This window comes from Diceros bicornis, chromosome 20 (genome assembly GCF_020826845.1).
Source record: "Diceros bicornis minor isolate mBicDic1 chromosome 20, mDicBic1.mat.cur, whole genome shotgun sequence".
Classification (NCBI taxonomy): domain Eukaryota; kingdom Metazoa; phylum Chordata; class Mammalia; order Perissodactyla; family Rhinocerotidae; genus Diceros; species Diceros bicornis.
Window position 1 is genome coordinate 20,439,789 of NC_080759.1, and position 18,755 is coordinate 20,458,543.

The window sequence follows — 18,755 nt, forward strand, 5'->3', positions numbered from 1 at the left end:
AGGATATTACTACTGTATTATTTTTATTAGCAACTTCAACATTCTCACAGACTGCTCCCTCTAACTTCTGGTCTTTTGCACTCTCTTAGACATACTGCATCATCCTGGTTATTTACTTATTTTTTTGGAAAGAAGTAAAAGGAAAAAGAGAAAGCCTTAGGACCACGACATCAGGCATGGGAATAAAAGAAGCCAAGTTTTTGATTTCTGAACCTTCCCTAATATGCCACACCTTTCCAACTTCTGGCCAAATTCCCATCCCGCACAAAGTCATCCTTAAATACAGCAGCAAATATGATCTAGATGGAGACAGAAGGTAAGGATGCTGGTCACCAACAACAGGTTCTTCTAATTTAAAAATAAAACAACAGAACTATTAAAAGTCTGTTCCTCTCTCCAATTTCACAGGCCTTTTCCCTTCTGCATCTACTCTGTAGATGATACCACCTTCAAAAACTCACTTGCTTAGGAGGCATCCCATTTTAAGAGAAAATAAAGAAAATATATAGAAGTCTCTTCTCTCCCTTCCCTCTAAATAGTACCTGAATAGTGTCCACAGGCCTCACGGGCAGCTTCTAATCTCCAGTGGCACACTGCAACCCTGCACCCTGCCCCTGTGAGCTGACCTGTGGAGAGCCCTGCCTCAAGGGTTTTCCTTCCTGCTGACTCAGCTTCAAGCTCCCTTACCAGGCCAGCCCTCAGTTTACCTGTGTGCCCCTGGAGTTTTTGTGTGAGTTCCAGTAAGCCAAACCTCATCTTGGACATCCTTATATCCTCTGTACCCAGCAAAGCCTGGCCCCCAGGGCCTCGACACGGAGTTCATCCACAGTCCTCTCCTGCAGAAGGTGCAGACACTTCCTATGGCAGGAGGACTTCATCTTGCCTCATTTCACTCTTAGTCCTAGACAATTAGTTATTTTTGGAAAAGATTATGCCTTGCAAACAACTCTTGACTGTTATTCCAATCACTGAGGACTTCTCACCCTTGTGTTCAGTTTTAGTCTACAGAACTGAGGCATGAAAGAATAATCTTGGGGTATGAGGGGTGGTCCAGAATAGAACGACCAATATGCATTCAAAAAGCATCCCAAGAGAAAAAATTGCCAAGTCAATAGCAATTTCCCATTTATAAAGAGATAGAGAACAACGACCTATAGCTGGTAGCTTTTTTACTTTCATTAAAAACAGGCCTAGGAGGGTCGCAGGGGCAGAATGAGGAGCAGAGATTAGCTCCACAGAATGTCCTGACTCAAGCTGAAACCCTGAGATACAGAGCCAACCGAGGGTGTGCGACAGCAAAGGCAGTCCACACGTGGAGAGGACTTAATAACTGAGAAAGCAATTTTTTAAATTATGTAATCTGATCCCCATAATCTTTTTAAGTATTCAACGTAGTTACTATAATATCCCTTTTATTCTTCTTAGACTTGAGTCACAATTAGGAGACCTGACCCAAATCACATGCCACATGCGAGCAGAACCAAACATTAGAACCCTAAGATCCAGTTCTGGGATCTCCCTCATCCTTAACAATAAACAAACCATCTCATTTTATCTCCAGCTGCTCAGGAATCTTTCTAAAATAAGTACCTACAAATAAATTTGCATTTGTTGATGATGACCATAATTTCATAAATAATTTTGGTAAAAACTCTAAATCTATAATTTTTTTTTACCATGTTAAAAAAATAGATATATGTATCTCCATCATGTATTATTAAGACCCTGCACTTAGACAGATTTGGCTTGGGGAAAGCAGGCTTAAATCAATTTGTGTAAAGGATTAAGCAATTTACTGGATCAACAGTGGTTCAGCAACTGCAACACTCTTCTCTCTAGTTCTCCTTGTACTTGACTTCTCTCTTTCTTAGAAAAGTCAACAAAAGCAATAGTATTTCCATTGTACTTACCTCTGGTCAGATCTCACATGTAATATATGATTTATCTCTGGGCACCACATTTTAAGAGAGACACATTTAGGGGCCAGCCCCGTGGCGTAGCGGTTAAGTGCTCGTGCTCTGCTGCTGGCGGCCCGGGTTCGGATCCCAGGAGCACACTGATGCACCGCTTCTCAGGCCATGCTGTGGCGGTGTCCCATATAAAGTAGAGGAAGATAGGCACAGATGTTAGCCCAGGGCCAGTCTTCCTCAGCAAAAAGAGGAGGATTGGCATGGATGTTAGCTCAGGGCTGATCTTCCTCACAAAAAAAAAAGAGAGAGACACATTTAGACATTTAACAAGTTGGCTGAAGGAGGAGACTGAAACGTTATCAGGGATGTGGGAGGAGACCCAGAGTTTGTAGACCACTCCCTCCTCCTCAAAGCCTATTTATTTTTATTGACTGATTGATTCTTTTAGTGACACCAGAGTCAGACACTGCCAGTGTCTGTTGGAAGTACTGAGCTGTGTTGTTTGGATTTTTTTTCTTTTCTTTTTACCTCTAACTTCTAGTTTTTTTGTGCTCTCTTAGGCATACTGCATCATCCTGGTTTTTTAAAAATGAACTGCATCACTTCTTACAGAAATTGTATTTATTCATTGAAGGCTATTCTTAACAACATATATCATGGCAGTAAAATTATCAGAAAAAAACAATTAAAAAACTATAAAAGATTATTTGAAAGACTAAAGCCAAGAAGTTATACAAGAAGGAAAACTATACACTGAAATGCCAATCCGCTGCCCCACCGAAAGTTACAAAGTAACACTTGTTTGCAGGAATCAGTGGAACACTAACTAAGCACTAACAAGAGTTGTTTATGGAGAGACGATATACAAAGAAATCTGCTTGGATGCTTAAATATTGCCCCACCCTCTACTTCAATCACTTCAGTGCTGAGACCACTCAACTAAAGAATCAAAAGTTGGAGAGACATTTTAAGAAGTCACATGTATTTTGTATCTCGGACTATAACTATGACTACATACCACTCCCAGAAGTTAGTAAGTTTAGGTGCAGTCTGCTTTTTCTCCAAATTAAGGATAGTATCTCTTGCACCCCAATCAAAGAGTAGAGGAACCTCAGTATAAGAAGCTAGTTTCACTGCAGTGCACCACCACAGAAAAGCCTCAGTATCTTAGGAAACAGTATGTGAGATATGCCCATAAATTCTTCTTCTTTTTTTTTTGTGAGGAAGATCAGCCCTGAGCTAACATCCATGCTAATCCTCCTCTTTTTGCTGAGGAAGACCGGCTCTGAGCTAACATCTATTGCCAATCCTCCTCTTTTTCCCCCAAAGCCCCAGTAGATAGTTGTATGTCATAGTTGCACATCCTTCTAGTTGCTGTATGTGGGACGCGGCCTCAGCATGGCCGGAGAAGCGGTACATCGGTGCGCGCCCGGGATCCGAAACCGGGCCGCCAGCAGCGGAGCGCACGCACTTAACCGCTAAGCCACGGGGCCAGCCCACTTATAAATTCTTAAGACAGTTTGCAACCAATTTCCTCCTTTTGAGGGAGAAGGGGGGTGGTGTATTCAAAAATGTATTCCTATCCTATAATATGTGCAATAGACACAGACCTGTGGGTGATGGGAAAATGGACTGCTACTCCCACTACCGAGCAAATTTTGCAACACGTTCAAGTTTAAAAGGTTTTACTGATCTATGGCAATACTATCAGTAATTAAAACAAGCACTTATTGAGCATTTGATATAAATTATTTCACTTAATTCTCATGAATTGGATGAATTAGATATTATTCCAATTGCATAAAAGAGCCAACTAAGGCTAAGGCAGTCTTGATTCAAACACATGTTTAACTCCACAGCTCTTGCTATTAACCATGGCATTATCTATTAATGAAACTAAACAAAAAGATCAAAATTAGGACTGCATTTTTCTTTCCAGCAAAGGAATAGTGAATTCCTGGAAATTTTACTCTTATAGCTCACTGGAAAATCTACTGTGGATTCAGTAAATCAAAATGAAAAACATCTTATGTATGCCAGCCATCTAAATTCATTATAAAAAATAAAGCATTGTATTTGTAAAATAAAGATTAATTCTATACTTCTAAAGACAATAGTCTACATTTTAATTTTGGTATATTTAAGGTGGTAAAAATAATACAAGTTCTCTTGAAAAGGTAGTATCAATAGCAAAAGGAATTATACTCTTCCAAGCAATAAGTGAAATGTGAATAAACTTCATTCAAGATGTATTCTATATCTTTAAAGCACACAGGATAGCCCCTATCATCTCTAACCATCTCCTCTTACACTATACGCCTTTTGTTTGGTCACACCACTCAGCCCTGCAAAGTGTACTAAAGGTATTGCAATTCCCCCATCAATTATCTTTTTCATCACTTAAATTCCTACCTTTTCCATTAAAAAGTCTGTTATACTTTTGATATTTAGTTTATTTATTGGTTTCAAAATATTAGAAAAACATGTCTTGCCCCTTTTAAAAAGAGGTAGAGAAATGTATGGATAATTCAATTGCAAGAAGATTCAAGTGTATAGCAGCAACACCAGGAATCAGATTATGTTACTCACAATCCCTTCAAAGGTTAAGTCAGTTAGAACCACACTGAAAACAACAGCAACAACAGCTGTGGCTTGGGGAGACAGAGGACAGGGATGGAGAAATAGTGGTAATGTTTAAGTTCATAGAGTGGGTAGCAGAACCTTGGTCAAAGTCATATTGAACAATCTGAGCCCAGCTAGAAGTCACAAAAAGGGCTTTAAATAAATGGGAAAATACTTGGAGCTCTCCCTCTATCTCCGACTGTATCTGCGATATTTTCTATGAAATTATGGAATAATATAAAGTGAAGTTTAAAAAGTAATTTACTGATTGTTAGAATACATTATTTTTACAAAGAAGGGGGGGAAGCAATGGTAGGTGCACCAATGTGCACCCTATTTCTTGTGATTATTCAGTCTCTAAACCACTCTAACTGCTGGCTGCGTACGTATGCATAATTATCCTAGTTATACATGATATAGTGCTAACTGCCTAGGAGGAATATTTTAAAGTTTCTTTCCTTTTTTTTTTTTTGTGTGAGGAAGATCAGCCCTGAGCTAATATCCGTTGCCAATCCTCCTCTTTTTGCTGAGGAAGATTGGCCCTGGGCTAACATCCGTGCCTATCTTCCCCTACTTTATATGGGACGCCGCCACAGCATGGCTTGACAAGCGGTGTGTTGGTGCGCACCCAGGACCTGAATCTGCGAACCCCGGGCCGCTGAAGTGGAACACCCGCACTTAACTGCTTGCCCCACTGGGCTGGCCCCAAGTTTAATTCTTTTTATTTAAAGTATTAAGCTGACTTGTGACCTTATACTTGTTTAAATGACAGCATCTGAAATTTATATAAGGTAAAATTAATGCATTTCCTTCTTTAGTACTAATCTGATTTCAATACCACCTTAATTCAAATCTAAATCCACACTATACTTAAATCTTGTTGATATTTTTTTTATTCTATTATATTTTTTTTGTGGGAGGAGAGGAGATTCATAGCTCCTTTAAAAATCCGGTTCTTTGAGACTAGAATCACACTTTCCTTTCTCTTTGCTAAGGCCATAGTTTATCACCAAGACAAATAGTATTAAATACTTTACAAGAAAATAGTAAAATGTAATGTGACCTGAAATTATACATTTGTGATTAATTTTACAAGGTGCGTTTTAAGAATTCAACAGCTTTGCTTGTGGAAATTTAAGTAAAGGTAAGTCTTAAAATCAGCCAGCTCAAGTTTTTTTTAATCATCTTTTTTCATCCTTGTTTTTTTTTCAGTCAGAGAAGTTACAACATCTATTCTCACCACATTAAAAAGGAATGATCCATGCCTTAATAAGCACGGCTTAGGAGCAGGAGTCCAAGATTCTAATCTCAATTCTGGCATCAATCAAATATGCAACCTTAGAGATACTGACAACATCTTTAGCCTTTTTTTTTTTTTTTTTTTTTTTGTGAGGAGATCAGCCCTGAGCTAACATCCGCCAATCCTCCTCTTTTTTTGCTGAGGAAGAGGGCCCTGGGCTAACATCGGTGCCTATCTTCCTCCACCTTATATGCGACGCCGCCACAGCACGGCTCACCAAGCAGTGCGTCGGTGCGCGCCCGGGATCCGAACCAGCGAACCCCGGGCCGCCGCAGCGGAGCGCGCGCACTCAACCGCTTGCGCCACCGGGCCAGCCCCTTTAGCCTTTTTTTTTTAATCTGTAAAATGATGCCAAAGTTCCTTTCAGGTCTATAGATTGTAATGAAGAAGCCTCTCTTAATGAAGACCTGAGAAATCAAGGAAAGAGGAAATAATTACGATCTATCATCCAGGTAAGGGAAAAAAAAATACAGAGAGAGAACTCACTTGGATGTTCTAAGTCTCTCTCCTCTCTTTTTTTTGGTGAGGAAGATTGGCCCTGAGCTAACGCCTATTGCCAATCTTCCTCTTTTTTGCTGAGGAAGATTGGCTCTGAGCTAACATCTGTGCCCATATTCCTCTATTTTGTATGTGGGACACCGTCACAGCATGGCTTGATGAGCGGTGCATTGGTCCGTGCCTGGGATTCAAACCTGTGAACCCCAGGCTGCCAAAGTGGAGTGCACGAACCAACCACTACACCACTGGGCCGGCCCCCAGTCTTTCTCATTTTTTAAAGGCATATTATGATACTTCATCTACTTCTGGCTACATAAAAGCTGAGTGAAAGTGTCTTATGCACCCATGATAAAAAGGTATCTCAAATTTGCCTTTATTGTTAAATAAACCATAGTACATGCATAAAATAAAAATATTATGCAGTCACTAAAAATCATACTTTCAAAGAATACATGAAATTAAATTTTAAAAAGCCAGAATCATGAGTTAGTGAAGGTAAAGCATTTAACACAAGGCTGGGCATAGGGTAAATATTTAACAAATGATACCAATTATAAGTACCATCATTACTATTACAGAAACTGTATATTTGATCTTGTCTTGGAAAAAAGGCATATGTATGAGAAAGAAAAAAGACAGAACTACAAAGTATTAATAGCGGTTGTGTGGTTGTTTTTGTGTGAGATTAAAAATGATTTTAAATTTCTCTTGTATCTTTTGCTGAATTTTCTCTTTTCTCCCCCCTTACAATGACTATGGATTTTTTAAAGATTTACCCAAAACACTATTTTAAATCTTTGCCTCTATTTTAGATTTTAATATGCTCCGTATGATGATCAGCTGCAATATTCTCTAAGATAACGATCAATATATAATTCTACTTGAATGTAGTTACCATAGAACACTTACTTTGTGGATTTTAGAAAGTAGTATCTTTTTTTTTTCTTTTTGTGAGGAAGATTAGCCCTGAGCTAACATCTGCCAATCCTCCTCTTTGCCGAGGAAGACTGGCCCTGGGCTAACATCCGTGCCCATCTTCCTCTACTTTATATGGGGCGCCGCCACAGCATGGCTTGACAAGCAGTGCGTCGGTGCGTGCTGGGGATCTGAACCCGTGAACCCCTGGTCGCTGCAGTGGAGCACGCGCACTTAATCACTATGCCACCTGGCCCGGCCCCAGAAAGTTGTATCTTAATATTAGGAGCTAGAAATTCTAAAAGAGCTGAACTCAAATCCAAGTTAAAGTATTACGTTTCCTTACTTATTCATAAACTTATGCTATGGCACTCTTTTATAATGATAAAAGGGTGAAAGGGCAAGACTAATATACACATGCTTCTTACAGGTCAAATTTTAATATACCAGGCTTTTTGTTATATCATTATTAACAAACATGAGTTACATATCATGTGGTATGTCTGTAACAGTAAACTATACTAAATTCGAATCAACTGTAGAAGGGTGTTCTGTCAGGGTTTTCTTACTTTCATTTTAAAATGTTCTAGTTGGTTACAATGACCAGATTACAGTTCTTACTTCACTCTATGTAAGGACCAAGATTTGGCTTACCAGAAAAAAACAATGGCCAAAGCAGCAATGATGCAGTAATCTTGCTATTTGATCTCCTAGCTATAGGAGGCGCTGTTATGGTAATTTTATACTTACTCTCTACTACTCCTGGAATTGCTCTATAATGCTGAAACTGGTAGAAGGATTTTTCCAACATGTACTCAGGATTAATTTCTTCTACACGTAGTAAGTTCAAAACCATGTTGTAGGTCAAATGGAAAGCACTATTTAGAGGATCAGCTGAGCCCTAAGAGAGAAAAAAAAGTTAATGTTGTAGGTTTTTCAAATAAATTAAAAAAAATATTTTTAACCTGTTAAATTACTTAATAATTGTCTATATTAAAAAATACTATAGAAATGTATTAAGTTCTTTCCTTTAAAGGACCAATACAAACTGACAAAATAGTTGATCTTTGGGAAAGCAAAGAGAAGAAAAAATTACTAAATAGGACAGTAGTAGTTAAAATACTGTTTGCCAGGTATGTTTAGCTCTCTGCCTTCTAGGTACTTGACAGGATCATACATTTTTGACTCCTCAAAGGTTGGGGCAATTAAGCTGTAGTGATGTGTTACTTCCTAGCCAAGTATTTAATTGCCAAGTATCTCATCTCTTCTGGCACGGTGACTGATAATGTTCAAGATGGTGGTTTCTCCATCAGCTTGGATTCCTAAACAATAATGATGAGCAGAGCCTCACCTGCATTGAATAGGTAAGAGAAATAATCCTTTAAGTTATCGAGATTTAAGTTTGTTACTGCAGCATGACTTAGCCTGTACTGACAGAGTACACTAAATTTATTTCAGAACGATACTGAGTTAAAAATTAGTACCTTGAAATTCTCCGCTTCCTGTAACGAGATAAAACTGCTAATGTGTTTGCCACAAATTTATAGACCATTATCTACACTTTGAAAATTCCTCTTTCTCCTCCTTTGGCTGTTACCAAAGAAGGGTTAGGCTAGTGACCTGACAGAATAAAACATTTGTCTACAATAGTGTGACCTTAACTCAAAACAAGATTTAGATCCAAAATAATTCGCTGAGATCTAAACTTTTCTTTCAGTAATGTTTCTGCAGGAATATTTTTTTCAATGCAAATACTTCCTAAGAATAATTATGTAGTTATATAAGAGAATGACCAAATTCTTGGGAGATGCATGCTGAAACACTTAGAAGTGAAATGTCATAAAATATGCTGCATATTTGTAAATGGCATAGCAAAATACATATATACTCTTAGGGTAGTCAGTGCTCTTAAATCGAGGTTCATAGGCTAACTTTATGGCATTCAGAATTTTAAATGTATGCATACAGGATTTTATGAGGAGGAGCAGAACTTTCACCAGTCTCAAATGGTGGTATTCCTTGAACACCGAAAAATCAAGAGCCTTTTGCCCTAGGGGGACAGTTAGTACGTCCCTAAAACCTTGATTTTATCCACTTTCCTTGAAAGTAGGGCCAAAGGCAGATGTGAAGTTAATACGAAAACCACATTATTGGGGAAGAGAGGAATTAAACTTCAGCTACTTCATAATTTTGCAAACAGATCCACACTTTATTTTTCTTTTCTATTATTACCACCTTTAAGAAATTTTGGGGCTTCAACATTGCAAATGTTTTTCCAACCTCAAGCTTCATTTCTATATTCTCAACTGCTGTAGAATACACCTATCTGAATTCTCAGTCACCTGAAACTCAACATAGCATTTTGAGATGTTATCCAAGTGACTCAGGAATAGTCCCAACTTATACCTGTTATATTGGTGTAATTATTAATAACTCTCTCTTTCACTCTTACAGTATCCTAATTTGGGTGCTAAATAATACAGTTACAGCATCTAAAATGAAATTTCTCTCTCTTACTCCTTCCCATTCCTGACTGAGTTTCCCTCTCACATAGATTAATGGTTAGTGAGATTACTCACTTACGTTCCAATTTAGGAGTTCTCTCTTTCTTTCTTCTGCTTTATCCCTTTCTTTTCTTTTTTGTGAGGAAGATCAGCTCTGAGCTAACATCTGATGCCAATCCTCCTTTTTTTTTGCTGAGGAAGATTGGCCCTGAGCTAACATCTGTACCTATCTTCCTCTACTTTATATGGGATGCCACCACACCATGGCTTGACAAGCAGTGTGCCAATGCATGCCTGGGATCCGAACCTGTGAACCCTGGGCCGCCGAAGTAGAACATGAGCCACTGGCCCGGCCTCTCCCTTTCCTTTATTTTAATCACTCAACTGTTGCAGATTATTTCCTTAATATATTTTAAGATTAGTTCTTTTGTTTCTTTACCACTGCCATCACCCTAGTTCAAAGTTTCATCAAATCTTATCTAGATTACTACAACTGTCATCCTTACTAACCTGGTTTCAATTTTCCTTCCAATTTATCCAATGGTGCTGCCAGACATGCCAAAATATAATTTTACTGTAATATAATACCCTATTAAGCAATAATAAATGACTGCTTAAAGCAAAGTGTGTAGATACTGAAATTTAGTCGGTCATACCAAATTTTATTTTCTCCTCATGAAACAGAACGGGAAACAACATGACTTCTCACCAAAAAAAAAACGTAAATATGTGAGGTGATGAATGTGTTAATTAACTCAATTATTAGAATCCTTTCACAATATGAACATATATCAAATCATCACTTGAAGTATAGCTATAATTTTATTTGTCAGTTACACGTCAATAAAGTTGAAAAAATAACAACGCATTGTAGTAGAAGTGTGTTGTTTTAAGAAACTTTTATTTCAGGTACACACATACACACGCACACACAGAAGTAAAGTGCCCTGGACATAATGTAATAAACTGTATCATTTGCTAATGATTGGGGTAATAAAGTCTGAAAAATACTGAGGATCAGATCTAAACACCCAATTTAGCAATCAAGGTAATAAACTCATCTGTCTCATCCATAAGTATCCACAGATATTCTTTGGTCTGGCAAAACCAAGGAACCCAAATACAACACGTTAATTCTTGGTATTAAAGCCCCTTCTCTTTCCTAAAATATCTTTCTTGTTAGCCCTGGAAATCAAAATGCAACCTCCAGCCCTACCCCATCCCTTTAGGGCTTGCCTCAGGCTCTATTTCCTCCATAAAGCCTTAAATCACAATCATCTAGTCTAGAATTATCTCAAATTTCCCTAAACCAGAGTTATCAGAATAATCTATATTCTGGCACTGAGCCGTATATCGCGTCTTGTTCACTTTCTGTACTACGTGTGTAGATAAATAGATTCCCAAAGTTGAAAAAGGGTCACATCTACTGAGGACTTAGCATGTGCAAATCACTGTAATAAGCACTTTAATAAATTTTCAATTCACAGTATTCATACAAAACAGATTGTGTCCTCATTTTAAATAAGAAACAGGTTCCAAGAGGTGAAGAGGCTTGCCCAGGCTAAAGAGGTCAGGAGGCAAAACTTTTAGGACTCTCTGGGCTAAACTCCTCCTAGAGGGCAAATTCATATTGTAACTTATTTTACATCCCTGTCTTTTCAATACTCATTTTACTAAAATTATAGGAACCCTCAAATGTTGATCAAATATTTCCCAACTTTTGATGTATTTAATTTGATCAACTCATAAAATTTTTAAATAATATATTAACAAATAGCCTAATAAAAGGGTCACCCAAAATTTAACTGGAACAAGACAGGCAGCCAAGGATAAGTAAAGATTTTCAACTAGCTTCATTCTAGACAAACCGAAAGATTCTTTTAGTTGTCAAGTTGCTCACTGAAAACATTAAGATTAAGAGAGCCAAAGAGCAATTTTCTAAAGTAGTTTTTGTAATATTACCTTTTGAATATTATCCTACTTCTAATGATCTCTTATATTTCAGAATATATGGTTCATTCAGGCAAACAGTTTAAAAAATTGCCAGTCTAAATATTTTTGCATTTTTTTGTGTGAGGAAGATCAGCCCTGAGCTAACATCTGATGCCAATCCTCCTCTTTTTTCTGAGGAAGACTGGCCCTGAGCTAACATCGGTGCCCATCTTTCTCTACTTTCTATGGAATGCCGCCACGGCATGGCTTGACAAGCAGTGTGTCAGTGCGCACCCGGGATCCGAACCAGCGAACCCTGGGCCGCCGCAGTGGAGCGCGTGCACTTAACCCCTTGTGCCACCGGGCTGGCCCCAATATTTCTGCATTTTGAACCACAAAGGTAGAAGATAGAATAAAACAAATATATGTGGGTCTTCCTACTTCTCCAAAAAAGGTCCATAAGTAGTTATCTTACCTTGAGTACCTCAGAGAACTAACCTTAAGAGAATAGGTATGTTTTTTCTAAAGTTCCAAAGACTTTAAATAACCAGTATGGTCAAAATTATTTCTTCTTCAAATCAGTTTAATTTTCTTTAACCATTAACAGTGTAGTTCATTTTTCAAATGAACACACAACTGACTAGAAACAGAAAGACTGTATAGTCTAGAATTAGTACCTTCTGTACTGTAAGAAACCAGTATGTTTATTTCATCATTTTAGAAATTATTTATTTTGATAAAATCAATAAGGATATTTACTCAAAGTAATGATATTTTTACATTCTTTTGAAAATATGGACACTATATTGGAATGCATATTTCTTTCGTTTACATTGAAGAAATGTAGAATCTCTCAACTACTGAAGCAGAAGCAGTCTTTCTGGAAACTGTTAAACACACACTTTCCATCTAACTCAACTTTTCATGTGAGCAAACATTATAATGAACTGACTTTTTTTTTAGCTCATGTCAAGTATATCAAAAGAACAAACCACTGTCTTATGTCAAATTTTGTTTGAGCTAACAGTTGAAAAATCTGTCCATAATTAAAAAGGAACGGATGTGAAGGTATCAGATAAACAAACAAAAGTAGGATACTGTTACAATAGCAGGACTGAAAGAGTTTAATAAGTTTCTAACAACTCCTTAGAAAGTTAGTCGAGCCAAAAAAGCTAAAGAAAGAAACTATTAAAATATTTTAAATTCAAGATTACTAAATTATTTACAAGCACAAATATATAAATGTGCGTGTGTGTGTTTATGTACTGAGATACTGAAAATCACTACAAATAATCTTTAGCCAACAATCAATGAACGCATGTATTTTACCATCTTTCTGGTTAAGACTACTTAACAAAACAATAGGAAAAATGATTAAATACGACAAACATTTGAATTTTATTAATGCACAAAGTATACTAATTATTTTTATATTCGGTGTGACTGAATAAGCTGTGTATTTTAATTTTTATTTGAGAAAATAACTTTATTCTTTCTATTCATTAAAGCCCTATTACTTAAGAGTGAATATCAATCATTTTTGCTTAAAAGAAAATAAAATAGACCTGACATTATAATGAATTTTTTAGTTCATAGGCTATATTAGGAATATCAAAAGAACAAACTGCTGTCATGCCAAATTCTGTTCAAACTGAAAAATGTATTTGCATGAGGTACTGAGTAGCAGTAGCACATGGTGAACAGGAGCATGGACTCTGAAGCCAGGCTGCCTGGGTTCAAAAGCAGGATTTGCCATTTAACGACAATACGACTCTGGAAAAATTATTTAATCTCTGCGTGTCTTATTTATTTATAAAATGGGGATAACAGTAATTATTTGCTCATATAATTGCCTACCGTTATTATCAATAAACAGGCACTACACCCTTTCAATAAGTCAAACTATATAGCATTCAAAGTAAAAGTTACCACTTCACACTCAGTAGGAAGGTTATACATCAAAAGGATAGATAATAACAAGTGTCGGCTAGAATGCAGAGAAACTTGAACCCTCATACACTCCTGGTGGGAATGTAAAATAGCACAGCTGCTGAGGAAAACCAGTTCGGCCGGTTAAAAAGTTAAACAAAGAATTACTATACGACCCAGCAATTTCACTCATAGGTATATACCTGAGAGAAATAAAAACATGTTCACGCAGAAACTTGTAACCAAACATTCATAGCAGCATTATTCATAATAGCCAAAAAGTGAAAACCACCCAAATGTCATCCACCCACTGACAAATGCATACGTAAAATGTGATATAATCATACAACAGAGTATTATTCATCAATAACAAGGAATGGAGTACTGATGTATGTTACAAGATGGATGAACCTTGAAAACGTTATACTAAATGAAAGAAGCCAGATACAAAAGGTCACATATTGTATGATTCCATTCATATGAAATTTCCAGAACAGGCAAATCTATAGGGACAGAAAGTAGATTAGTGATTTGCCTAGGCTCTGGGGCAAGTGGAAAAACTTGGGAGGAAATGGAGAGTGACTGTTAATGCATACAAAGTTTCTTTTTGGGTTGATGAAAATGTTCTAAAATTGATTGTAGTGATGGTGGCAAAACTCTGTGAAAATATTAAAAACCATGAAACTGGATGAACTGTATGATATGTGAATTATATTTCAATAAAGCTGTTTTAAAAAGTTAATTTTAGAAATGACAGAAATTAAAACCCTTACACACTATTGGTGGGAATGCAAAATGGTGCAGCCACTATGGAAAAAAGTATGGAGGTTCCTCAAAAAATTAATAGAACTACCATATGATCCAGCAACCCCACTTCTGGGTATTTACCCAAAAGAACTGAAATCAAGATACTGAACAGATATTAGCCATTCCTATGTTCAGTGCAGTACTATTTACAATAGCCAAGATGTGGAAACAATCTAAATGTCCATTGACAGATGAATGGATAAAGTAAGTGTGGTATATACATATAATGGAATAGTATTCAGCCTTAAAAAAGAAGAAAATGCTGCAATATGTGACAACATGGATTAACTCTGAGGACATTATGCTAAGTGAAAGCTAGTCACAGAAAGACAGATACTGCATGATTCCACTTACATGAGGTATCTAAAATAGTCAAATTCAAAGAATCACAGAGCGGAAGGTGGTTGCCAGAGACTGAGGGGAGAGGTTAATGGGGAGTTACTAATCACAAGGCATAAAGTTTCAGTCAAGCAAGATAAATGAGCCATACAGATCTGCTATACAACATTGTACCTACAGTCAACAAAAACATATTTTACAACTTAATAATTTGTTAAGAGGATAGATCTCATATGAAGTGTTCTTGCTGCAATAAAACTAAAATTTTTTTTTAATAAAATGAAAGATAAAACTTGACACAGGATAACAAATCCAGAGATGTCAAGTTAATGGAATGAAAGATCTGTACTAAACGAACTAGAAGCTGTCATTAAAATATTACTTTCTACAATTTGGCAAACTGATTCAATTCTTCCCATACATAGAGTATAAGGAAAGAAAAACAGTGCTTATCATATCTGGCACAATTTAAAGAAAAGAATAAAAATACAAATTTTCAGTCTTGCTTCATTTTACTTACATGAAGAATTACATGAATGCTTAAAAATTGGTTCCCAAGTGTTAATCTTTAAAACTGAAAATAAGACAGCATATGATCCCTATGAATTTGTACAGACAAGCTTCATCTTCACTCATATAAAAACATACACCTTTACTTATTTATACTTCACCATACCAGGCTTCCCATAATCGTATCTCAAATTCTCCATGCAGTTCCCAAGTCTTAAAAGTTGAGCAAAGTTGAGCAGTCTCCTTCAGAAATACTGACCTAGGTATGTCTTAACATGTTTTGAAGCTTATTTTAAGTAGCTCGTCAGCTGGCAGTTAATTTCATATTAATTTTACATTAATTAATGTTAAGTTTCCTATCTTATTAACAGTTTTCTCTAGGGATTTGTTTAATAACTTCCTACTACATGGAGAAGGAGAAGGAAAGCAACCAAGTTAAACTTCCTTGAGAAGTTTTTCAAAACAAAACAAAAATAAAAATCTTAGACAATCCAAAACACAAATACTAAGCAAGCAAAATAAACAGGCTAATTTGAAATAAAGCTTAAAAACTTAAATTTATTATTGAGATATTTATAATCCATCAATAGGCTGAATTAGAATGGTAGATTGTAAAATTAACTTATTAAGCTACCTGGGCTTGCTAAGGTAGAGGAAGATAACTGCCCAAAACACTATTAGCATGTACCCTACTTCCTGTTCTGATAGGTGAGGAGCAATTCATGCAGTGAAGGGAGCAGATATAGAGAGGTATATTAAATTTGGAGGGCAAAGTAAACACTTCCACCCTCTCTGGGGATCTTCAACATCCCCTCCGATCACCTGAGCTGCTCTTTACCCTATTAGAACAGAAAGCAGTGTACAAAATACCAGTACTCTGAGTAGTTACTCTCTCCGACCTTCCCAAGCCCAGACAGTTTAGTAAATTAACTCATCTACTTAGAAAAGGTATCTGAATAGACAAAACTAATTACAAAGTGGCTTCTGATACACGTTTCTCAAATTCCTGGTGAAGGCACAGAAGCTTAACTCAGTTACCTTAAGTAGTTGTTTTCCAATTGTTGGGCTCATCTTTTCATCCACCATAAGAATTACAATTCCTCTATCATCCATTCCCCTCCTTCCAGCACGACCAGACATCTGAATGTATTCACCAGATGAAATCTGAATAAACATAATTAGAAATTCGAAGTTTAGGAGAAAACCACATAAAACACAAATTCTTAAAAATTTTCTTATCATAAAATACACAAGCACAAGTTATACATTCCAAGGAAGGAAACATGATTAAAAACATGAACTTTTAGGAGGGTTTAAGTAAAAACACAAAAATGCGAAACACTTCAGAATAATGTTACATGGGCCGGTCCCATGGCTTAGCGGTTGAGTGTGAGCGCTCTGCTACTGGTGGCCCGGGTTCAGATCCCGGGCGCTCACTGACGCACTGCTTCTCTGGCCACATCCCACATACAGCAACTAGAAAGAAGCATGTGCAACTATGACATACAACTATCTACCAGGGCTTTGGGGAAACAAAAGGAGGAGGATTGGCAATAGGTGTTAGCTCAGAGCCAGTATTCATCAGCAGAAAGAGGAAGATTAGCATGGATGTTAGCTCAGGGCTGATCTTCCTCACAAAAAAAAAAGAATAATGTTACAAAACTAAACTTTAGCTCCAAAATGATCAAATGTACCATAGCTACAGGGAAATACTGGCTAATTCACTGACATGAAAAATATCTTTGAGCTAGATATTTGGAAAACAGCAAAGTTTAAGAAAGCAAACAGTGGGCCGGCCCCGTAGCTTAGCAGTTAAGCGCGCGCGCTCTGCTACTGGCGGCCCAGGTTCCGATCCCGGGCGCGCACCGACGCACCGCTTCTCCAGCCATGTTGAGGCCGAGTCCCACGTACAGCAACTGGAAGGATGTGCAACTACGACATACAACTATCTACTGGGGCTCTGGGGGAAAAAAGGACGAGGATGGGCAATAGATGTTAGCTCAGAGCCGGTCTTCCTCAGCAAAAAGAGGAGGATTAGCATGGATGTGAGCTCAGGGCTGATCTTCCTCAGCAAAAAAAAAAAAAAAAAAAAAGAAAGAAAGAAACATATGCTTTAAAAAAAAAAAAAGAAGAAAGCAAACAGTGACCCACACTCTACTAAATACCAATTCTGACTTGATCATAACAAATTTTTTTAATTTGCAAAATGAGATTAATATAAAATTAACAATTTGCAAAATGAGATTAATATAAAATTAATTTATAAAAGCAAAAATCTCTCCTATTTTCTCAGTATATATCCTTGGAGTTCAGTGGAGTCCATTTATCACTAAGAACATCTATGGGGAGAAAGGTTAGTAGGCCTCCCATATATAGACTTTCAGGGTGACTCTGAACCACGAAAAGTTTTATCTGTAAGTCCACGTATTCTTTCCTCCTGTGGAAAGAGTTTTCAGATTCTTAAAAATATCTGACTCAAAAAGAGTTAAGAATCTCTATGCTACAAGAAGGCATACAGGGCCAGCCCCAGTGGCCTAGCAGTTAACTTCGGTGCACTCTGCTTTGGGAGCCCAGGTTCAGTTCCTGGGGTCGAACCTACACCACTCATCTGTCAGTGGCCATGCTGTGACGGCAGCTCACATAAAAAAAATAAATAAATAAAGGAAGACTGGCAACAGATGTTAGCTCAGAGTGACTATTCCTCAGCAAAAAAAAAAAAAAAAAAAAAAACAAGAAAAAAAAGAAGGCATCCAGTCATGCACCACTTGATGGGGACATGTTCTGAGAAATGTGTTGTCAGGCAAGTTCGTGGTTGTACGAACATCAGTGTGTACCTACACAAACCTAGATGGTATAGCCTACTACATATCTAGGCTATAAGGCATTAATCTTACGGAACCACCGTCGTACATAAGGTCTGTCGTTGACTGAACCATTATGCGGCACATGACTACACATGTAAAATGCTTTCAAGCATTCACGAATCATTTGCACACTTGTTCCTTGATGGGCTTCAGGGCAGGCTGTCCCAAGATGTGCCACTCTGGTACGTGGATTATTGTGAGCTGAAGACAATAAAGTCTCAGAAGACTTTGAAAGAAACTTTGACACCCCTCCACAAATGCCTAAAAGGATTTAAGATAGAAGGCCTGTCCCCAGGACAGGCCAACACCATAGGTAACTCCAGGTACGGACAGACTGGGAGGCTCCTTGCTAAGCCCATTCTTATTAAAATTCTGTTTACCAGACATTTACACTTGTACGGGTAATCTCCATTTGTAAAGGTATCCCCCCCTCTGTACCAGAAGAAGGGGGATGACCTCATCTCTAGAAACTTATCGGTAAGGTGAAGCCTTAAATCTGCATATTAACCTCTTGTTTATTGTGCTTTTCTGGTAATCTCCCATTGCTGACTCCCCCCACCCCCAACATCCTCCTTTGTCTTTAGCCAAAGATAGTATTCAAGATGAGAACCTCCACCATTTCGTC

The 18,755-nt window shown here is 37.4% G+C and overlaps 1 protein-coding gene across 1 annotated transcript in view; it reads right to left on the bottom strand.

Annotated features, from left to right (window-relative positions):
• Nucleotides 1-18,755, bottom strand: part of MTREX (Mtr4 exosome RNA helicase) — a 102,053-nt gene that overhangs the window by 48,431 nt on the left and 34,867 nt on the right. The window contains exons 15-16 of the mRNA XM_058564070.1: nt 16,305-16,430; nt 7,996-8,146 (exon numbers count right to left, since the gene is read on the bottom strand). Of these exons, the coding sequence (XP_058420053.1) occupies nt 7,996-8,146; nt 16,305-16,430 (277 nt within the window). The remainder of the gene's footprint in view (nt 1-7,995; nt 8,147-16,304; nt 16,431-18,755) is intronic.